Source organism: Felis catus, chromosome D3 (genome assembly GCF_018350175.1).
Source record: "Felis catus isolate Fca126 chromosome D3, F.catus_Fca126_mat1.0, whole genome shotgun sequence".
Lineage (NCBI taxonomy): Eukaryota > Metazoa > Chordata > Mammalia > Carnivora > Felidae > Felis > Felis catus.
In genome coordinates this window covers 231,767-254,499 of record NC_058379.1, presented here as the reverse complement: position 1 = coordinate 254,499, position 22,733 = coordinate 231,767, and the positions used below count along the sequence as shown (strand labels likewise).

Sequence of the window (22,733 nt, the reverse complement as noted above, 5' to 3'; positions counted from 1 at the left end):
TCAGTGCAGCACAATGAGTGTCTGAAACAACATGAATTTAAACCTGGATGAGATGATTTTTGCAAAGCCATCAATTTAACAAAAACCATTGAAGTTAAATACTCTTCTTTTTATACAAGTTTTATTGTGGCATGATTTATAGACCATAAAATTCACTCAAAGTGTCCCATGCAGTCATTTTTAGTATTCGTAGTTGTACAAATATCACCGGTATCTAATTCCAGAACATTATCATCGCTCTAAAAAGAAACTGTGTCCCCATCTGCAGCCACTCTCCATTCCCTCTTTTCCCCTTTTCCCTGGCAACCATGAATCTACTTTGTATTTTTATGAATTTACCAATTCTGGACATTTCATATAGTTCTACCATATGTGGCCTTTTATATCTGGCTTCTTTCTTTCAGCATGTTTTCAAGGTTACTTTGTGTTGGTTCCAGCCCATCGGTAGTGATGTAGTGATTAGCAGTGCCTGTGGCCCTCACCGGGGCCCCTGTGGTGAGCCTTCAGACATTTCCCTGACTGGAAATCAGAGTTGTGGATAGACCAGCATTGGAAGTTCTATGATTGCAAGATGCATCTCAGCAACAGCCAGCAGGGAACTTTGAAAAAACAAGGTTTATAACTCACAGGTCCTGGAGGATATATGGTATGCCACACAGCAAGGGCATGGGAAGGGAAAGCTTGAGCTCAGGCCTGGGGTTCTGCTTTTTGGGGGCTGAAGGTGGAGTGCCTGTGTTTTGCAGGTTCACTCTTTATTGGTGAATTTAAAATACAAGGGCGAAGGGGCACCTGGGTGGCTCAGTTGGTTGACTGTCCAACTTCAGTTCAGGTCATGATCTCATGGTTTGTGAGTTTGGGCCCCGTGTCGGGCTCTGGGCTGACAGCTCGGAGCCTGGAGCCTGCTTTGTATTCTGTGTCTCCCTCTTTCTCTGTCCCTTCCCTGTTTGTGCTCTCTTTCTCTGAAAAATAAATGTATTTTAAAAAATGAAATATAAAGGTGGGAATTAAAGCACGGAAAGGGTGCATGTACTCTTTCAAATCAGTATTTTGTATCCTTTGTGCAAATAACCTAGTAGTGCAATTGCTGGATTGTAGGGTGGTTCTATTTTTAAGTTTTTGAGGAACCTCCACACTGTTTTCCAGAGTGGCTGCACCAGTTTGCATTCCCACCAACAGTGCAAGAGGGCTCCCCTTTTTCTACACCCTTACCAAAGTCTGTTGTTTCCTGTGTGTGTTTTTAATGTTTACTTATTTGTTTTGAGAGAGAGCAAGCACAAGCGAGGAGGGGCAGAGAGAGAGGGAGAGAGAATCACAAGCAGGCTTTGTGCTGTCAGTGCAGAGCCCGACTCAGGGCTTGAACTCATGAACTCTGAGATCATGACCTGAGCTGAGATTAAGAGTTGGATGCTTAACCGACTGAGCAACCCAGGCCCCCTCCGAATTACTCATTTTAGCCATTCTGACAGGTGTGAGGTGGTATCTCATTGTGGTTTGGATTTGTATTTCCCCGATGATGAGTGATGTGGAGCATTTTTTCCTGTGTCTGTTGGCCGTATGGATGTCTTCTTTGGAAAATTGTCTGTTCATGTCTTCTGCCCATTTCTTTAAAAAACATTTGTTAATGTTTATTTTTGAGAGAGAGAGAGAGAGCCAGTGAGCGTGAGCGTGAGTGGGGGAGGGCAGAGAGAAAGGGAGGCACAGAATTCAAAGCAGACTCCAGGCTCTGAGCTGTCAACACAATGTAGGGCCCAAACTCACGAACTGTGAGATCATGACCTGAGCTGAAGTCAGGCACTTAACTGACTGAGCCACCGAGGCACCCATTTCTTACCTGGATTATTTATTTTTTAGGTGTCAAGTTTGATAAATTCTTTATAGATTTTGGATATTAACCCTTTATCAGACATGTCATTTGCAAATATCTTCTCCCATTCCCTAGGTTGCCTTTTAGTTTTGCCGATTGTTTCCTTCATTGTGCAGAAGTTTTTTATTTTGATGATGTCCCAATAGTTCATTTTTGCTTTTGTTTTCCTTGCCTCCGGAGACAGATCTAGTAAGAAGTTGCCATGGATGATGTCAAAGAGTTTGCTGCCTATGTTCTCATCTAGATGTTTGATGGTTTCCTGTCACATTTAGGTCTCTCATGCATTTTGAATTTATTTTTGTGTCTGATGTAAGAAAGTGGTCCAGGTTCATTGTTCTGCATGTTGCTGTCCGGTTTTCCCAATGCCATTTGCTGAAGAGACTGTCTTTTTCCCATTGGATATTCTTTCTTTCTTTGCTTGCTTTTTGTTGCTTTGTTGGCCATACATTTGTGGTTCCATTTCTGGGTTTTCTATTCTGTTCAGTTGATTTGAGTGTCTGCTCTTGTGCCAGTACCATAGTGTCTTGGTGATCACAGCTTTGTAATGCAGCTTGAAGTCTGGAATTGTGATGCCTATAGCTTTGTTTTTCTTTTTCAGGATTGCTTTGGAAATTTGGGGTCTTTTCTGGTTCCATACAAATTTTGGGATTGTTTGTTCTAGCTCTGTGAAAAATCCTGGTGGCATTTCGATAGGGATTGTGTTAAATGTGTAGATTGCTTTGGGTAATAGATATTTTACAATATTTGTTCTAATCCACAAGCATGGAATGTTTTTCCATTTCTTTGTGTCATCTTCAATTTCTTTCATAAGCATTCTATAGTTTTCAGAGGACAGAATACACACACACACACACACACACACACACACAATGGAATATTACTTAATCAAAAGGAATGAAATCTTGCCATTTGCAATGATGTGGATGGAGCTAGAGCGTATTATGCTAAGAGAAATAGAGAAAAACAAATACCGTATGATTTCACTCATATGTGGAATTTAAGAAACATTATAGATGGGGGTGCCTGGGTGGCTCAGTTAGTTGAGCGTTTGACTCTTTATTTGGGCTCAGGTCATGATCCCAGGGTCATGGGATCGAACATTGCATGGGGCTCTATGGGTGGAGCCTGCTTCAGATCTCTCTCTCTCTCTCTCTCTCTCTCTCTCTCTCTCCCCCTCTCCCCCTCTCCCTCCCTCTCTCCCTCTCTCCCCTGCCCTCTCTCTCTCTCTCCCTTACTCACATGCTCACCCTCTCTCTTTCTCTCTCGCTAAAAAAAGAAAAAGAAAAACATTACAGATGAACATAGGGGAAGGGAAAAAAGAGGGAGGCAAACCATAGGAGACTCAACTATAGAGAACAAACTAAGGGTTGCTGGGGGTGGGGGTGGGCGGGGGATGGGTTAAATGGGTGATGAGTATTGAGGGCACTTCTTGTGACAAACACTGGGTGTTGTATGTTAGTGACGAATCACTAAATTCTACTTCTGAAACCCATATTACACTATATGTTAACCAACTAGAATTTCATTGAAAAATTGAAACAAAACAAAGCAAAAAAAGCACAGAAAGGGAAAAGCAGGGTTATTCAAGCAAGTAGTTATGTAGGTCACTCAGGACTTTTGGAAATGGGAACTTCATTGAGAGGGCCTGTTTCTTTGCCTGTTTATATAGCCCACAATGTGTTTGTCCAAGATGAATGTCTTTGAAATGGACGCCTTGACAATGAAAAACTTACTTCAGGCACTTACATTACAATCAAGAAAGCCAATTGTCAGACACTTCTACAAAAATTCATCCATGTGGTGGCATTTATCAGTACTTAGTTCCTTTTTATGGCAGAATAACTTTTGTATAGATACGCCACATTTTGTTTATCCATGCATCCATTGATGGACATTCGGGTTGTTTCCACTGTTGACTATTATGACAAACACTTGCGTACAAGTGTTTTCATGGTCATATGCTTTTAACTTTCTAGGGCAGATACCTAGAAATGGAATTGCTGGGTAATACGGTAATTCTGTGTTTAACATTTTGAGGAACAAAGTGGTTGCTCCATTTTACATTCTCAACAGCAATGTATGAGGGCTTTTAAAAAACTTACTGTTGCATAGCCAAATTATGGAAAGAGCCTAAATGTCCATCAACTGATGAATGGATAAAGAAATTGTGGTTTATATACACAATGGAGTACTACATGGCAATGAGAAAGAATGAAATATGGCCCTTTGTAGCAATGTGGATGGAACTGGAGAGTGTGATGCTAAGTGAAATAAGCCATACAGAGAAAGACAGATACCATATGTTTTCACTCTTATGTGGATCCTGAGAAACTTAACAGAAACCCATGGGGGAGGGGAAGGAAAAAAAAAAAAAAAGAGGTTAGAGTGAGAGAGAGCCAAAGCATAAGGGACTCTTAAAAACTGAGATAAACTGAGGATTGATGGGGGGTGGGAGGGAGGGGAGGGTGGGTAATGGGTATTGAGGAGGGCACCTTTTGGGATGAGCACTGGGTGTTGTATGGAAACCAATTTGACAATAAATTTCATATATTGAAAAAAAAACTTAACCGTTGCATTTTTTGTCTTGTGCTAGATATCTTGTTTTTTTTTTTTTAATTTCATTAAGGTTTTAATTTTAATTCTGTAGTTAACATACAGTGTTATATTAGTTTTGGGTGTACGAGGTAGTGATTGAACAATTCTGTACATTACTCAGTGCTCATCACAAGTGTACTCTTAATCCCCATCACCTAGTTAACTCATTCCCCACCCTCCACCCCCTCTGGTAACCATCAGTTCTCTATAGTTAAGAGTCTGTTTCTTGGTTTCTCTCTCTTTTTTTTTCTTTGTTCTATTTCTTGAATCCTATGAGTGAAATCATACGGTATTTGTCTCTCTCTGTCTGACTTATTTTACTTAGCATAATACACTGTAGCTCCATCCATGTCATTGCAAATGCCAAGATCTTATTCTTTTTAATGGCTGAATAATATTCCAGTGTATGTGTGTAGGTACCACAACTTCTTTAACCATTCATTATCAGTCAGTGGACACTTGGGCTGCTTCCATAATTTGGCTATTGTAGATAATGCTGCATAAGCGTGCATATATCCTTTCAAATTAGTTTTTTTGTATTCTTTGGGTAAATACTCATTAGTGCAATTACTGGATCATAGGGTAGTTCTATTTTTCACTTTTTGAGGAAACTCCATACTGTTTTCCATTGTGGCTGAACAAGTTTGCATTCCCACTAACAGTCACGAAGGTTCCTTTTTGTCCACATCTTTGCGAACGCTTGTTGTTTCTTGTGTTGTTGATTTTAGCCATTCTGACAGATGTGCGGTGATATCTCATTGTAGTTTTGATGTGTATTTCCTGGATAATGAGTGATGTTGAGCATCTTTTCCTGTGTCTGTGGCCATCTGTATTCTTCTTGGGAGAAATGTCTGTTCATGTCTTCTGCCCATTTTGTAATTAGGTTATTTGTTTTTTGGGTGTTGAGTTGTATCAGTTCTTTATGTATTTTGGATACTAATTCTTTATCAGGTATGTCATTTTCAAGTATCTTCTCCCATTCCATAGGCTGTCTTTTAGTTTTGTTGTTTACTTCACTATGTAGGGGCTTTTTATTTTGATTTAGTCTTAATAGTTTATTTTTGTTTATATTTCCCTTGCTGCAGGAGGCATATTGAGAAAAATGTTGTGATGGCTGACATCAGAGGAATTACTGTGTGTTCTCTTCTAGGATTTTTACGGTTTCAGGTCTCACATTTAGGTCTTTAATCCATTTTGAGTTTATTTTTGTATATGGTGTAAGAAAGTGGTCCAGTTTCATTCTTTTGCATGTTGCTGTCCAATTTTCCCAACGCCATTTGTTGAAGAGACTGTCTTTTTCCTACTGGATATTCTTTCCTGCTTTGTTGAAGATTAATTGATCATATAATTGTGAGTTTGTCTCTGGGCTTTCTGTCTTCTTCTGTTGATCTATGTGTTTATTTTTGTGCCAGTACCATACTGTTTTGATTAATACAGCTTTGTCGTATAACTTGAAATCTCAAATTATGATACCTCCAGATGTGTTTTTCTTTTCATGATTATTTTGGCTATATGGAATATTTTGTGGTTTCATACAAATTTTAGGGTTGTTTGTTCTAGTTCTGTGAAACATGGTGTTGGTATTTTGATAAGGACTGCATTAAATCTGTAGATTACTTTGGGTAATATGGACATTTTAATAGTATTTATTCTTCTAGTCTCTGAGCATGGGATATCTTTTCATTTGTTTGTATCATCTTCAATTTCTTTCTTTTCTTTCTTTCTTTCTTTCTTTCTTTCTTTCTTTCTTTCTTTCTTTCTTTCTTTCTTTTGAGAGACAGCGAGCATGAGCAGGAGAGAGGCACAGAGGGAGAGGGAGAAAGAGAGAGAAAGAGAGAGAGATGGGGGGCTTGATCCCCCTACCCTGGGATCATGACCTAAGCCAAAATCAAGAGTTGGATGTTCAACTGACTGGGCCACCCAAGTACCCCTTCAATTTCTTTCCTCGGTGTTTTATAGTTTACAGGGTACAGGTCTTTTACCTCCTTCATTAAGTTTATTCCCAGGTATTTTATTATTTTGGGTGCATTTGTAAATGGGTTTGTTCTCTTAATTTCTCTTTCTGCTACTTCATTATTAGTGTATAAAGATGCAGTGGATTTCTGTGCATTGATTTTGTAGCCTGCAGCCTTATTGAATTCATTTATCAGTTCTAGTAGTTTTTTTGTGGAGTCATTGGGGTTTCCTCTATATAGTATCATGTCATCTGCAAATAGTGAGTTTTACTTCTTCCTTACCAATTTGTATGCCTTTTGTTCCTTTTTCTTGTCTGATTGCTGTGGCTAGGACTTGGAGTACTATGTTGAATTAAAGTGGTGAGAGTGGACATCCTTGTCTTGTTCCTGATCTTAGGGGAAAGTTTTCAATTTTTCACCATTGAGTATGATGTTTCTGTGGGGTTTTTGTATATAGCCTTTTTTATGTTGCGGTATATTACCTCTAATCCTACTTTGTTAAGGGTTTTTATCATGAATGAGTTGTACTTTGTGAAATGCTTTTTCTGCATCTATGAAATGATCATATGGTTTTTATTCTTTCTCTTGTTGTGATCTGTCATGTTGATTGATTTGTGAATATTGAACCACCCTTGCAACTCAGGAATTAATCTCCCTTGATTGTGGTGAATGATTTTTTTAATGTATTGTTGGACTCAGTTTGCTGTTATTTTGTTGACGATTTTTGCATCTATGTTCATCAAAGATAGTGGCCTGTAGTCTCCTTTTTTTGTAGTGTACTTATCTGGTTTTGGGATCAGGGTAATGCAGGCCTCATAGGATAAATTTGGAGGTTTTCCTTCCTCTTCTGTTTTTTGGAATAGTTTGAGAAGAATAGCTACTAACTCTCCTTTAAATGTTCAGTAGAACTTAACCTGTGAAGCCATCTGGTCCCAGACTTTTGTCTGTTGGGAGTTTTTTGATTGGTGATTCAATTTCATTACTGGTGATCAGTCTTGTTCAAATTTTCTATTTGTTTCTTTTTTCAGTTTGGGGAGGTTATATCTCTAGGGATTTATCTGTTTCTTCCAGGTTGTCCAATTTGTTGGCATATACCTTTTCATAATATTCTCATAGTCCTTTGTATTTCTGTGGTGTTAGTTGTTATTTGTCTTCTGTTCTGGATTTGTTTATTTGAGTCTCTGTCTCTCCCCCAACCCCTTTCTGAAGAGTGTAGCTAAAGGTTTATCGATTTTGTTGATCTTTTCAGAGAACCAGTTCCTGGTTTCATTGGTCTGTTCTTTTGTGTTCTTAGTTTTATATCATTTATTTCTGATCTAATAATTCTTTCCTTCTACTGGTTTTGGGTTTTGTTTGTTCTTTTTCTAGTTCTTTGGGTACAAGGTCAGTTGTTTGAGACTTTTCTTGCTTCTTGCGGTAGACCTGTATTTTTATCAACTTCTGTCTTAGAACAGCTTTTGCTGTATCCCAAAGATTTTGGGCCATTGTGTTTTCATTTTCATTTTTCTCCATGTATTTTTTAATTTTCTCTTTGGTTTCTTGGATGACCCATTCATTATTTTAATAGTATGTGATTTAACTTGCGTATATTTGTTTTTTCCAGGTTTTTCTTGTGGTTGATTTCTAGTTTCATAGCGTTGTCATCAGAAAACATGCATGGTATGACTTTGATGTTTTTGACTTTGTTGAAATTTGTTTTGTGGCTTAATATGTGATCTATTCTGGATAATGTTCTGTGTGTATTTGAAAATAATGTGTATTCTGTTTTATGATGGAATGTTATGAAAATGTCTGTTAAATCCAGATACCTTGGTTCTTAATAATAGCAATATAACTGTCATATCTTACAGTGTGCATAAGATGGTTTTAAAATTACAATTTGTTATTATTAACAAGGATACTGAATGAAGTTCAGTATGTCCTCGTAGCTCATTTTATCCAAAGAATACACAGCCAAATACTACATGTTAAGATCAGCTAGAAAAATTATGTTCTTGTAGTTTTGTTTCCAAAAGTGATAAACATATGTGCGTGTTGACACTTACTTGCAATTTGGGGATTGCCCTCCCTCTTTTTGATTCTCTAAAATATTTACCTAATTCAAAAGTAGACACTGACTTGCTTCATCCCTTCTGGCCTGTTCTTTGCTTCCTTCTGAGGTCACCAGTTTTACAGTTCCTGTTTCATCTTTTCAGTGATTCTTTTGGAAGTATAGCAAACACATACTTACGTGCTAAGGCTTATCAGGAAGCCCTTTTTTCTGCCTCTAGCCCTGTGCTTCCTCGAGTTCAGCATGCCCTGTCTTTTCATGCATTTCTGTCAGATGTACATCTTGTGTTTTGTGGTTAATTTCTGAAACAAGATCTGAACCCTTTTCTCTTACTATCTAATAGCCTTTCTCCCTTTCCTTCTAGTCTGGATCTCTCCTCTCTTCTCCTCTCTTCCCTCCACCCCCGACTCCCTTCCCCATGTTCCCCCCTCCCCTGTCTCCCCTTCCCCTTTCCCTCTCCCCTCCCCTTCTTTGCCTGTTTCTTTCTGTCTCTCTCTTGTTCCTTTCACTGCCTGAATATTTTTCTGTGTGGGTTGATCTGGGCACTATTTTTATTGTTTTTCCCTTGAGCAAAAATATGTGTGCCTGGAAGAGACTCTCTGCCAATTATTTCTCAAATCCCCACTTTCTTAGGTGGTCACAGTGCTGTCAGGCCACTTAGTGACTTTGGGATTACTCTCCCATTGGGGGACACATTGGTGACTTTGGGGATGTGCAGTGTGTAGCCTATCAGAATCTTCCTTCATTGCTCACTCTTACTCCACTAGGATCTATGCCTCTGCTCTTGGTCACATCTGTGTATATACCTTAACATTTGTGAGGAGACCCTTGTTTGGTGTAGACGTCTTTGGGCTTTTTCTTGCACTATGATGGTAGGTCTCTTCTGTGTTCATTGGGAGTTGGGGGAAGGTTAAAACCTGCATTGATACCCTGATGTTATCGCACCCCAATGTTTTTATAACAACAAAATGTGAAACCTGGTGAGAGAGTTTAAGTAAATTGTCCATCAGCATCCAAATAGTGAGGGAAGAAATTCTGACTGAAACAGACTGGCTCATTCCAAATCTACTGCTTGTATACACCCGGCCTACAACAGAGTTGTTAGTCTTTAGCGTCCAGCATTGTGTTCTCATTGAAGTGGCTGCCTGACATTTTTCAGCTCTTAGGTGCTTGCTGCGTCTTCTGGGTTCCTGGGTGCCTGTGCGGAGTGAGGGGAGGGGACTTTTGTCAGTGTGCTGGGCTCGCCATGTGCATTTGTCTCGTGTCTGCCCCACGGCAACACTGAACACAGAGCACAGAACACCCAGCCTAGCCTCACGTGAGTGCGTTCACCAGCCAAAAAGACCGAGGTTGGGGCCTAGGGGAATTCTGGCCATTAAAGCGAGTTTGCTGTTACATCCGCAGGTTCCGCCTCTCCAGGAACAAGAGAGTTCGTGCAACAGAATCAGAGAGTTCCGAGATCAGGAATCCATCCTTGGCCCTGGTGCACCTCGGCAAAGACCTAGGAATCACAGGACAGAGCAGATTCTAGAGTGGCTGTTTATTTCCCACGAGCAGCCAAAACCCACCCAGTCTCGGGTGAGTTGTGTGTTTATTTATTCGGGCTTCTCTTCTACAGTACTTGTCTCCTTTTTTTTTTTTTTTTTTTGGTTGGGAGAGGGATGGGGATCCTTGGGTCAAAGAGTTAAGTTAGTCACTTCTCAGTTCATGCCCTGTTTAGCATCACTGGTCTGTGTAAGGTCCCTATACCTTTATTTACATACTGTCTGATTTCCCCAAACTCCATTTCTGTCTCCTTCCCCACCTCTAAAAATTACTTTGTTTTTTTGTGGATTTCTTTTGCTTATATGTATTCACAAAATATGTGTTGTTATTGCTGTGTATGTATTTTTAATTTTTGTTAATGGTGTGTGCACATGTGTCTTGCTGTATTGGTTATATTTTGCAGTAAGCACTTTGTTTGATTAAACACCCACACTCTTAACTATATTTACCAGCTCATGCTACGGAGAGCAGTGCGTGAACATCCGTTTGCCTCACTTTCTCAGCCAACAATTTCTATTGTTACTCTTTTGATTTTGGTCATTCTGGTGATTGTATGATGGCATCTATCGGTTTAATTTGCATTTCCTCCTGGCTAAAGAGGATGAGTACCTTCTGTCATGCATATTTGATAGTTTGTTGCCTTTTGGATTTTCTTTTTTCTTAGTTTAAATGAATTTTTAATATCCTGGAAGCTTGTTAGAAATGCAGAATGTGACACCCCACAACCCTCTTCATTTTAACGAGATCCAGTGATCCACGTACATGAAAAGTTTAAAACTAACTTGATACCAAATCCATATTCACATTTTACCTGGGGTGCTTCCTTTACCTCCAGTATTTTGTTGCAGAAATTTTCAGGCAGAGGGCAAAGTTGAAAGATGTTAGTGAACTTCTGTGTTCCCGTCACCTAAAAGTTACCATTAACATTTTACCATACTTGCTTTATCGCATTATCCGTGTTTTTATCTCTCTATGCATCCATTAAACCATGTTGTTTGGGGCACATTTCTTAATATAGTTCAGATACCATCATGCCTCCTTTAAATACTTCAGTATGAATAGCATTAACTGTTGTTCAAAATTTTTTTTTTTTTTGCTTGCCTTTCATTCTGTTAATGCTGTCTTGATGAACAGGTATTTCTAATTTTAATTTATTCTGATTCATAATTTTTTATTGCTTGTGCTTTTTGTGTCCAATTTAAATACTTTTTTGCTGTCTGAAGCTCATGAAGACATTTTCTTCATTATTTTACCTTTCACATTTAGGTTTGTAATACATCTCGAATGAATTTTTGTTTGGTGTGGGTGGGAGGCAAGATTTATTTTTTCATAGAGTTATCCATTGTCCCGGGCCCATGACGTGATTGGCTTTTTCCTATGCCTGCCTCCCTTGTCATCTGTCAGGTGTCCGTGTGTGTGGCTTGCTTTCATAACTCTTGATTCTGTTTCACGGGTGTCACGAGCACTCTCTGAAGAGGCACACGTGAGTTGTGTCAGCTTTATGCAGTCATAGAGCAAGGTGTTTTGTTTTGTTTTACTTTTTTTTTTTTAACATTTATTTATTTTTGAAAGACAGAGACAGAGGGTGAGCAGGAGAGGTGGAGAGAGAGAGAGAGAGAGAGAGAGAGAGAGAGAGAGAGAGAGAGAGGAAGACACAGAATCTGAAGCAGGCTCCAGGCTCTGAGTTGTCAGCACAGAGCTGATTTGAAATTACACCAGCTTAACTTTGTTACCGTGCAAAGACTCTGCTCCTTTACAGCTCTGTCGTCACCCCTTTTGGTTATTGATGTCACAGAATTACATCTTTATGCACTGCATGACCCCATGCACAGACTAATAATTATTTTAAATGCATTAGTTTCTTATAATACGTAGGAAACAAACTGTCGAGTTACAAACTGAAGTTAAAATAACACTGCCTCTTGCAATTATTCATTTATCAACCTTTATTGAGATCCTTATTTCTTCATACAGTTTCGAGTTACTTTCTACTTTTATTTCACCTGCTCTCTGGAGCACTTCTGTCAGGCAGGTCTAACAAATGAACTCCCATTTGTTTTCTGGGAATGCCTTAATTTCCCCCTCTACTTTTGAAGGTCAGTTTTGACAGATACAGGGTTTTTGGTTGACAATTTGGTTTGTTTTAGCGCTTTGAATATATCAGGTCATTGCCTTCACGTCTTCAAAGGTGCTGATGAGAAATCTGCTTATAATCTTACTGAGGATCCTCGTGTGGGACCAATTGTTTCTTGATGCTTTCAAGATTCTTTGTAGAAAATTGGATTATAATAGGTCTCGACGTCGGTTTCTTTGAGCTCATATTTGTGGGTGTCTGTGAAGCTTCTTGGGTGTTTATATTCACATCTTTCATGAAATTTGGTGTTGTTATGACTAGTTTTTTTTAATATTAGCCACTCTGTGTGTAATGGCGTCTTATTGTTAATTTGTAATTCTTTAATGATGTATGATGTTGAACATCTTATCATATGCTTAATTGCCATCTGTGTATCTTCTTGTTCAGGTCATGTGCCTCACAAACTGGCCACTCCTTAGAGCTGTTCCCCTTTTATTCCACCTAAGTTGTGACATGCCTTCTCTCACAGTGGCTGCCCCAGCATTACCCTTTCATAGATTCAGCCTGACACTTTCAAATGGCTTTGCCAGCTTCCTCCTTTGTGCCCCTGTTGTGCTCCGTATGTTCGTTCATCTTAGCTTCTTTGACTCCCAGGTATGTTCACAGATGTTTAACTTTGCTTTCCTGTGTAGTGGTGAACACTTCTTGTGCACAGAGTTGTGTTTCATTCAAGTTTATATCACCTGCACCTCACTGGATATCTGGCACCAGGTATTCTCATATGTCGAGTGAAAGGCTGAGTGATTTAGTGCACATCGAAGGGATGCTTTCAGTAAATTCTAGCTTTTCTCACAAAGTAGAATATGAACAATGGACATTCTAGGCAGCTTGTTGTTTCCCACAAGCTCAGTAAAGTGATTTGAGATTCAATAGGAATGTGCTCTTTCAGGGACCATTGTCATTTGTGGATGTGTTTGTGGACTTTACCTGGGAAGAGTGGCGGCTGCTGGACCCGGCTCAGAAGCACCTGTACAGGAGTGTGATGTTGGAGAACTACAGCCACCTGGTGTCCCTGGGTAGGCGCTCCCTCCCTGAAAGGACTGTGTGTGGTCTCCAAGCTTCCCCTTCTTGGGTGCTGAAACTTGGGTGGCTTTTGCAAAGAAATTACTTGTGATTTTAGACTTATATTTAAAGGCCAGATTTTCTTAGTCTCCCTTTGGCATCAGAATATGCTAGTGGAACGGTCTCCACTTTGCTGTGGGCATAGGGCAGCTTCGACCTGCTGCCTCCATGCTGAATCTTCCCTATTCTTCAGGGTCTGTGGTAGTTTTGGCCCAGGTTGTCTGTGATTTTCCATTCACAGGTTATCAAGACGCCAAACCGGATATCATCTTCAAATTGGAGCAAGGAGAAGAACTGTGGATGTTGCAGGCCCAGATGCCAAGTCAAGGCCATCCAGGTGAGTGATCAAGATACTTGGCTCTTTTCCTCCTTACTCAGAGTTGATGTGAATTCGGATTGACGTACAACTCACGTTTGTGCCTTTTGTCTCATTTGTTACCGTTTTTTCTCCATTTCCTTCCCGTTCTCTTCTGTTCTTTTTTCTACTTTCCCAAGATAGACTCATTTTGTTATCCATTTAAACAAGCTTCCTCTTTATCTTACTCAGTGTGACTATCACACACCCTTCTACTTTCTTTTTTTTTTTAATTATATTTTTATATCTCTTTTTTATATTTTTTAATTATATTTTTAAATCAACAACCACAGTACCAACCTTCTTCCTTGTCCTTGAAATCTATTAGGATAAGTTGTCACTGTCACTTCTAAGTGCATTCCTACAGCCCTGGATATTAGTTATTCCACCTGGAGCCCTTTTCCCCCCTTACCCAGGTGACACCCCACTGAACCCACTCACACACTACATGGTGAAGCACTTACTCTTTTCATGCTTTACTGGCTTCGCTTGTTTTTCCTTCTGAGTCCAAGGGGTCTTTTTATAGTCACTACTTTTCTTCTTTATTATAACCTTTAGAAGATACCCATTCTGAAGATTTAAACTGTTTTTCTTTTTGGTAATTGACAGCCCGTCTGTCTTTCATCTGCTTTTTGGTACTGAGATTGGTCCAGAGGGCATCTTCCCTGCATGTGTCCCCCCCAGTCTCATTTTCAGGAACTGGAATTGTCCATTGGTTTGCTCCGTAGCTACATCATACTTTCTTCTCACCTTCTGATTGTTTATTCGTTCTGCTGTGCTTCCAGCTCTTTCTCTGGCCACTGGGGAGTCAGCTTAAATCTCTTTTATGTGCCATTTTCTTCACTAGTGTTGCTGAAATCTGTTAATATTTTGGTTCTCTATAGAGAAGTCTTTTAAATTTCCCATATTCCCATTTCCCACCAACACCAAGGCCAATATCTCATTTTTGGTCATTGTATTTACTAATCAAATGTATTCATCTTGGTCCTTTTGTGTTAGTTCATCTTTGTGTTACTATCAGGTGTGTTCCCTACGTGAGTTTAATCTGTCACAGGCAGGGCCATATGAATCACGTTGGTGTTAGTATCATTAGGATTGTTTCAGCTGTAATTTCTCATCAATCCGAAATCAACCTATTAAGCAGAAGCTATTTATTAGTACACATCACAAGAAGTCCTGAAGTAGGGCAGCTGTAGGGTTGGCTAAGTGATTGACTCAGTAAATCACCGAAAGTCTGGTTGCTCCCTGCCATTCTCAGTATGTCAGCATTTTCCCAGGTTATCTTCCCCATGGTCACCAGATGGCTATTACAGTTCCAGCCAACGCCTGCAGGTATGCTAGCCCCAGTAAAAGAAAAACTGCTTTTTCCACAGGGCTGTTTTTATGAAGTGGTAAAGCCTATTCCAAGAAATCTCCTCAAACTTGCCATACTCAGTGGGTTAGGTTTTTATCACAGCCCCTGTCTGAAGAAGGCTCTGGCAAGGGAAGTGGGCGTACCAGTGTTGACTCATTTAAATGATGCTTCACCTTCTGGGGAGAGGGGTAGAGGTAGCAATGGAGACAGGTCCCCGTTTCCCTGACTGAAGCACGTGGCCTTAAGGATGGGTTTGGGGAAAAAATCAGGTTTCTGCCAGCCAGGAAAAGGGAGGAAAGATTGTTGGGTAGGCAGCACTGTCTACCTTCGTCCCCCTCTTTGGAGAGGTAGCTTCTAGTCACATCCATCTTCCGGTCCATCCATCTTCAAAAATATTCCGCCACCCCTGTTTTCCTTCTAATACTGTATTAAGTCCTGGATAACAAGTCCTGGATCCTTGTTCCCAGTCAGACCTGGTGGTAGTTCTTCATGGTCTGGTGGCTTGCAGTTGAAGATAAGTTATTCATATTCAACCAGCCAGAGAATTGCAGAGTAGGTAAAACAGAGCCACTGCAGTGAGTGCCACACACAAGTCCCTGGTTTGCAGTGCGTTGAAACCCTGGTCGGGGCCAGGACTCCCTGGTGTGGCAGTGGCCTCACGAGTCCTTGGTTCTGCTCTCTGAGCATAATTCTCTTGCTGTTGTCTTCTGTGGCTACACTCAAGATGGTCGTTCAGGAGAATGTTTTTCTGTAGCTTCAGTGTCTGAATTCTGTTGGTGCAAGTTGAGTTTCCAGGGACTACCTTCCAGGGACAGCCAGGAATCATCTTCAGTTACGTTTAAGTAATATTTAAGCTCAGGAATTTCTGTCTTCCATTCATCGGCTCTGGTATTGTTTCCTGTTTCTTGAATTCTCTGAACTTTCCCTGTGACAACCAACCATAATATCATTTTCTGCCATTATTGTTGCGAAGAGAATGCCCCACCAAAAATGCATCAGGTTTCTCGGGAAGTCAAAGGAAGGAAGTCAGAGCTGTGCTAACCAAGAGCGGTAAGGACGGGTATGGCGCCAGTCAGAGAAGGGTTACAAGGGTAGCGTATTAGGATAGGTTCGGTGTCCACGAACTCTGAAAGTCTGCACGGATAAGACTGTTAGCCAAACACATGACCAAATCTGATTCTCATTTTGGCATCTAGATCAGGTCTACCCATTCTCTTCTGTTCAGCCTCCAGATATCTGTCATTGTGCCTGAGGATTTAGTCCCGTGTTTCGTTCCCTGTCTGCGTTCTGTCGTTGGCTTTTGTTTTGTTGTAAACAGCATTCTGTTCAGCCCGCCCCCTCTCAGTTTTCTGTTCCCCCAGATGAAGCCATTTTCATCCCTTTTGGCTCCACTTGCTTCCATATTTCTCAGTAACCAGCCTATTGTAGTGCATCTTGATTTTCCCCCTTAATAATGATTATTCAGTATAAAAGTGTAATGATTTAATTCTCTTTCACCCTCCTTCCTTCATACTCCCCATGATACACACACTGTCTTCTTATACCCCAGTGATCTTAATAAAGTTACTTCATTTGGGTTAGATCGGTCTTCAGTTCGTACATCTTTATGACTATGTAAGTTCTGTTCACAGGTAAATCATGCAAATACGCAATGGTGTTAATTTTTGTTCATAGATCATTTATTTTCTTTTGAGTTGTTTTATTTGTCTGCCAAGTCTTCCCTGTTCTCATCATTAATGTATTTATCATTAACCCCAGACTTTTCTTCACATGTCTAAATATTCTTGTGGTACAGTCAACCAATTTAGTAATTCTGTCAATCTCTTCCTGATGACATCACTTCTTTTTGACTTTCTCCATTATAACCTAGTTTTTCTCATATCCTGGGTATACCATTTTTTATCCTGGCGTCTCAGGTTTTATTTTCTATATCTGTTTTGTGTCATCTGTTTTCTTGGTTGGTTTTATTAGAACACTCTTCAAGTAGCTTCCTGTGAAAGAGTGCATGTGATACAAATTTTGAGACCTGTGCCTCCAAAAATGTTTATATTTTACTCCTGAATGCTCTGCTTTTTGTCCTCTAGTGATGCTAATGAGAAGTCAGATGCCATTCTAAATTTTGATCCAATTATTTATTGAAAGAATATAATGCTGAGATCCCTTCCAACTGCTTTATATTTTCCTTATTTTTCCTTGTACCTATTTTGTTTTCTTTACTCATTATGCAAAATTTCAAGACTTAAAACCATCTGTATGCATTGTCAGTTTTCTATGCCTATCTTCATTTTTAGTTTTTTTTTTTTTTAATTTTTATTTATTTTTGAGACAGACACAGAGTGAGAGTGGGGGAGGGGCAGAGAGCGAGAGGGAGGGAGACACAGAATCCGAAGCAGGCTCCAGGCTCTGAGCTGTTAGCACAGAGCCCAAGGCGAGGCTCAAACTCAGGAGCCATGAGATCATGATCTGAACTGAAGTTGGACATTTAACCGACTGAGCCACCCAGGTGCCCCTTCATTTTTAGTTTTGATTGTTCTCCCCAATGGCCAGGAGTTTCATTACGTTTATACTTGAGGTTTTATTTATATTCAGATCCGATATATGAAACTAAAAGTATAATCTCATGACATGGCATTTTTAAGATGATTTTATGTTCTGCCAGGATCGTGTTATTATTTTTAACATGTAACTATTTTCTCATTTCTAGAAAAAGTCCTGGAAATTGATGATCATATGGACTGGCATCAGGAAAATCAAGGCAAGCTGGAAAGTATGGCAAAAAACTATGAATGTACTGCATTTGGAAAACTATGTCTTCTTAGTACAGATTATGATTCTTCAGGACAAAAGCTTCATAAATACATCACTCATGGAATGAGTTTTAAATATAATATAGACTTCAATAGTGGTTTTGCTGGAAAGAATCCTAATGAGTTTCATGTATACAGGGAACCATTCCATCATTCTAAACACGAGCAAACTGTTACTGGAATAAAATACTGTGAAAGTAATGAATCTGGTAAAACTGTCAACAAGAAGTCACCACTCGTATGCCAACAGGTGTATATGGGTGGAAAACCCTTTGAATGTGCTTTTTGTGGGAAGGCCTTCAGCAGCAAGTCATACCTTGCAGTGCATCAGCGAACTCACGCAGAAGAGAAACCCTACAAATGTAAGGGATGTGGGAAGGACTTTAGCAGCAAATCCTACCTCACTGTCCATCAGAGAACTCACACAGGAGAGAAACTCCATGAATGCAGTGAATGTGGGAAAGCCTTCAGTTTCAATTCACAACTCGTTATACATCAAAGAATTCACACAGGTGAGAATCCCTATGAATGCTGTGAATGTGGAAAAGTATTCAGTAGAAAAGACCAGCTCGTTTCACACCAGAGAACTCATTCGGGGCAGAAACCCTATGGTTGTAATGAATGTGGTAAGGCTTTTGGTTTGAAGTCACAGCTCATTATACATCAAAGAATTCATACAGGAGAGAAACCCTTTGAATGCAGTGAATGTCAGAAAGCCTTTAATACAAAGTCAAACCTTATGGTACATCAGAGAACCCATACAGGGGAGAAACCGTATGGTTGTACTGAGTGTGGAAAAGCCTTTACTTTCAAGTCGCAGCTCATTGTACATCAGGGGGTTCACACAGGAGTAAAGCCCTATGGGTGCATTCAGTGTGGGAAAGCCTTCAGTTTGAAGTCCCAGCTCATTGTGCATCAGAGAAGTCACACAGGAATGAAACCTTTTGTATGTAGCGAATGTGGCAAAGCCTTCAGGAGCAAGTCCTACCTCATTATACACATGAGGACTCACACAGGAGAGAAACTCCACGAATGCGGTGACTGTGGGAAAGCCTTCAGTTTTAATTCACAACTCGTTATACATCAGCGGATTCACACAGGAGAGAGTCCATATGACTGCCATGAATGTGGGAAAGCCTTCAGTCGGAAATACCAGCTCATTTCACACCAGAGAACCCATGCTGGGGAGAAGCCCTATGAATGCAGTGACTGTGGGAAAACTTTTGGCTTAAAGTCACAGCTCATTATACATCAGAGAACTCATACAGGCGAGAAACCCTTTGAATGCAGCGAATGTAGCAAAGCCTTTAACACAAAGTCGAACCTTATTGTGCATCAGAGGACCCATACAGGGGAGAAACCCTACAGTTGTAGTGAATGTGGAAAAGCCTTTACGTTCAAGTCGCAGCTCATTGTACATCAGGGGGTTCACACTGGGGTAAAACCCTATGGATGTAATCAGTGTGGAAAAGCCTTTAGTTTGAAGTCCCAGCTCATTGTGCATCAGAGGAGTCACACAGGAGTGAAACCCTACGGATGCAGCGAGTGTGGCAAAGCCTTCAGGAGCAAGTCCTACCTCATTATACACATGAGGACTCACACAGGAGAGAAACCACATGAATGCAGTGAATGTGGAAAATCCTTCAGTTTCAATTCACAGCTCATTGTACACCAGAGAATTCACACAGGAGAAAATCCCTATGAATGCAGTGAATGTGGAAAAGCTTTTAATAGGAAAGATCAGCTCATTTCTCATCAGAGAACCCATGCAGGGGAAAAACCTTATGGATGCAGTGACTGTGGGAAAGCCTTTAGTAGCAAGTCCTACCTCATTATACACATGAGAACTCATTCAGGAGAGAAACCACATGAATGTAACCAATGTGGGAAGGCCTTCATTTGGAAGTCACTACTCATTGTACATGAGCGAACTCACGCAGGGGAAAGCCCTTATAAATGTAGTCAGTGTGAGAAATCCTTCAGTGGAAAATTACGGCTCATTGTACATCAGAGAATGCACACAAGAGAGAAGCCCTATGAGTGCAGTGAATGTGAGAAAGCCTTCATTAGGAAATCTCAGCTCATTGTACATCAGAGAACTCATTCAGGGGAGAAACCCTATGGATGCAATGAATGTGGGAAAACCTTCTCTCAGAAGTCAATTCTCAGTGCACACCAGAGGACTCATACAGGAGAGAAACCCTGTAAATGCACTGAATGTGGGAAAGCCTTTTGTTGGAAGTCTCAGCTCATTATGCATCAGAGAACTCATGCAGATGAAAAACATATTGATGAATTAAATGTAAGAAACTTTCTTCCAAAAGTCAACTCATAGGAAACTCCAGCAAATTCATACAGAAGAGAAACCCTGTAACTGAAATAATCTCATTGTACACCAGAAAACTAATACTGAATAGAAACCTTATGAACGCACAGCATGTGGCAGGGCACCCACAGAAAGCTGCTTTTTGCATACAAAATAAAAACAGTAAATGTACACGGAATGTCATGAATTCAGTGAGCCCGGTAGGTCATCCTTTGTTAAAGTTTGTTCAGGTGAGGAGCCATATCAATGAAGTGAATTTTGGAAGGTTATTTTTTTACTGTGATAAAGAGTAAAGAGGAAGTTTCATAAAGCAAGTGAATATGGAGCACACTCCTTTGAAATTAATTTTAAACCGTAGGATTTTAATGAGAGAATGTGTAAAGGCAATGAATGGCAGAATTATCAAAATTGCACACTCTTTAGGTATCAGAAAATCATACCTTGGAGAAATCATGCTATAAATTAGGGAAATTCTTCATCTAGGAAAGACAAACTTCTATTTAAAAAAATATATTATGAATGAAGATCTATGACTGTGTCAAAAGGGGTAAAGCCTCAGTAGAAAGGTTCCCTTCACTGTTATTTTAATTTGGAAGATAATTTAAGAATTATTGTAAGGGAAATTATGTTCCAGATGTTCCAGATTGTTAGGAAAATATTGGAGAAAATATTCAACTATAAATGATAGGCATGTTCATAATGGAATATAAAGTGGTTTTTTTTTTTTTTTTTTTTTTTTTACAATGTAAATATAATCAGGATAACCAGAAATACATCATAAGACCTACAGGGATATTTAGATGTTATCTTCCTTTTACTATAGGAGTTATGTGTAGTTTGGCATTCCACTTGTGAGTGTCACATATGAGAGATAAGTTAGATACATGCCATTGCCCAGGGACTTATTCTTTTTAAGAAATACAACTTGTTTCTAGAATAATGTGATTTATTAAAAATACATTTCAATACCACAAACCTTTTCTACTGTTTTGTACCTTTTGTAAGTGGGCCTGGTGGCTACTTCTTTAGTTACGTACATGATTATAGTGCATAATTGATGTGTTTGTGTAGCTGGAATCTATTCTGCCCTCACTAGTTAGAACATCTTGATTTTCCCTAAGATAATCTCTCACAGTGTGTGAGGTCCTGATGGGGCCATCATTCAAGGTGCCCTACCAAGGACTTGACATGATCATCAAAGTAGGCTGAGATATTCCAGACTCTGAATTTCTCATGGACTCCTTAAGTACCAAAAAGCAAACTGAGCTTTTGTTTTCTGGTAACATTTTCCTGCAATTATTAATTAGTTCTTTCTGTATAGATTACCCAGGATAGCTTTAGTTATTGTCATTTTAAAATTCTAATTCACTTATCTTTGTATGAGTTATCTGGTGTGCTTTTAACGTATTTAAATGACACATTTAGTGGCACTGCTGAAATGTGTTCAGGCACACCTCATTTTATTGTCCTTCGCAGGCAATGCTGTTTCCCAAATTGAAGGCATGTGGTGACCCTGCACTGAGCAAACGTTTTGGCTTCATTTTTCCAATAGCATTTGCTTACTTCATGTCTCTGTCACATTTCACTAATTCTTGCAATATTCCAAACTTGCCATTATTTGTTATGGTGATCTGTGGTCAGTGATTATGATTTGCTGAAAACTCAGCATGGTTTAGCAATGTATTTAAATTAAAGTATGTACATTGCTTTTTTTAGACATAATGCTATTGTACATTTAATAGACTACAGTGTAGTGTAAATATAGCTTTTATATGCGTTAAGAAACAAAACTTCATTTGACTCGGTTTATTGCCACATTTGCTTCACTATTGTAGTCTGGAACCAAGCCTGCAGTTGTCTGAGGTACGTGTGTACGTGTAGCTGTCGAGTGAGGATGGGGAAAAGTCACTGTGCCAGCTGCCTTCTTACAAGGTCAGTTTTCCTCTCCAGTTTCTTTATGTGAATGAACATTAACCTGAAGAGAGTTGGGACCCTGGCAATCACGGCTACACTTCAGGAGTAGCGTATTGCAAACCACAGATGTTTCTCTTTTTAAATTTTTAAAAAATGTTCACTTATTTTGAGAGAGAGACAGAGTGTGCGCAGGGAAGGAGCAGAGAGAGGCGGAGCCACAGAACCTGAAGCAGGTTCTAACCTGCTTGGAGGCTCTGAGCTGTCAGCACAGAGCCTGACGTGCAGCTTGACCCCATGAACCCTGAGATCACATCGGACGTTCCACCGACTGAGCTGCCCGGGCGCCCCTCAAGCCACAGATACTCCTGAATCCCCTCCCTCTTTGTCCTCTGTACTTGAGGAGGGAATCCCACCATTTACCCTCCTTTGAAGGAGGTGTTTAATGATTTCTGAATGCCTGGTCCTTCCTGTGTTCAGCTCATTACACAGGATGCAATCTAAAGATCCCTGGAGTAAAGAAGGATGATTCACAGAAGAGAAGAGAAAGTTTGCATGAGGGAAGAATGTCAGATACTTGATCAAGTGTATTCCCTAAATCTGGAAAATATAATGAGTATGTGTTCTGTCATAGATGTTCCAAGGAAGATTCACACATAATAATGAATTGTGTGAATGTATCGTGTGATGCAAATCCACATGCAACCTTGCCCAGTAGAAATGTTGATATAATGTTGACAACATTATAATGTTTCAACAACGTTGAAATCAAATA

At 39.8% G+C, this 22,733-nt stretch overlaps 1 protein-coding gene across 4 annotated transcripts in view; it reads left to right on the top strand.

The window, feature by feature from the left end:
- ZNF268 (zinc finger protein 268) overlaps positions 1-22,733 on the top strand; it is a 49,912-nt gene that overhangs the window by 9,847 nt on the left and 17,332 nt on the right. For 2 of the 4 annotated variants that reach the window (XM_045042165.1, XM_045042164.1), the window contains exons 3-7: positions 9,869-10,042; positions 13,033-13,159; positions 13,447-13,542; positions 17,619-17,669; positions 21,883-21,979. In XM_045042165.1, the coding sequence (XP_044898100.1) occupies positions 9,869-10,042; positions 13,033-13,159; positions 13,447-13,542; positions 17,619-17,669; positions 21,883-21,979 (545 nt within the window). Of the gene's footprint in view, positions 1-8,017; positions 8,074-9,868; positions 10,043-13,032; positions 13,160-13,446; positions 13,543-17,618; positions 21,023-21,882; positions 21,980-22,733 lie in introns of those variants that run through there. The other 2 variants (XM_023241210.2, XM_006938318.5) reach the window with 2 other exon arrangements.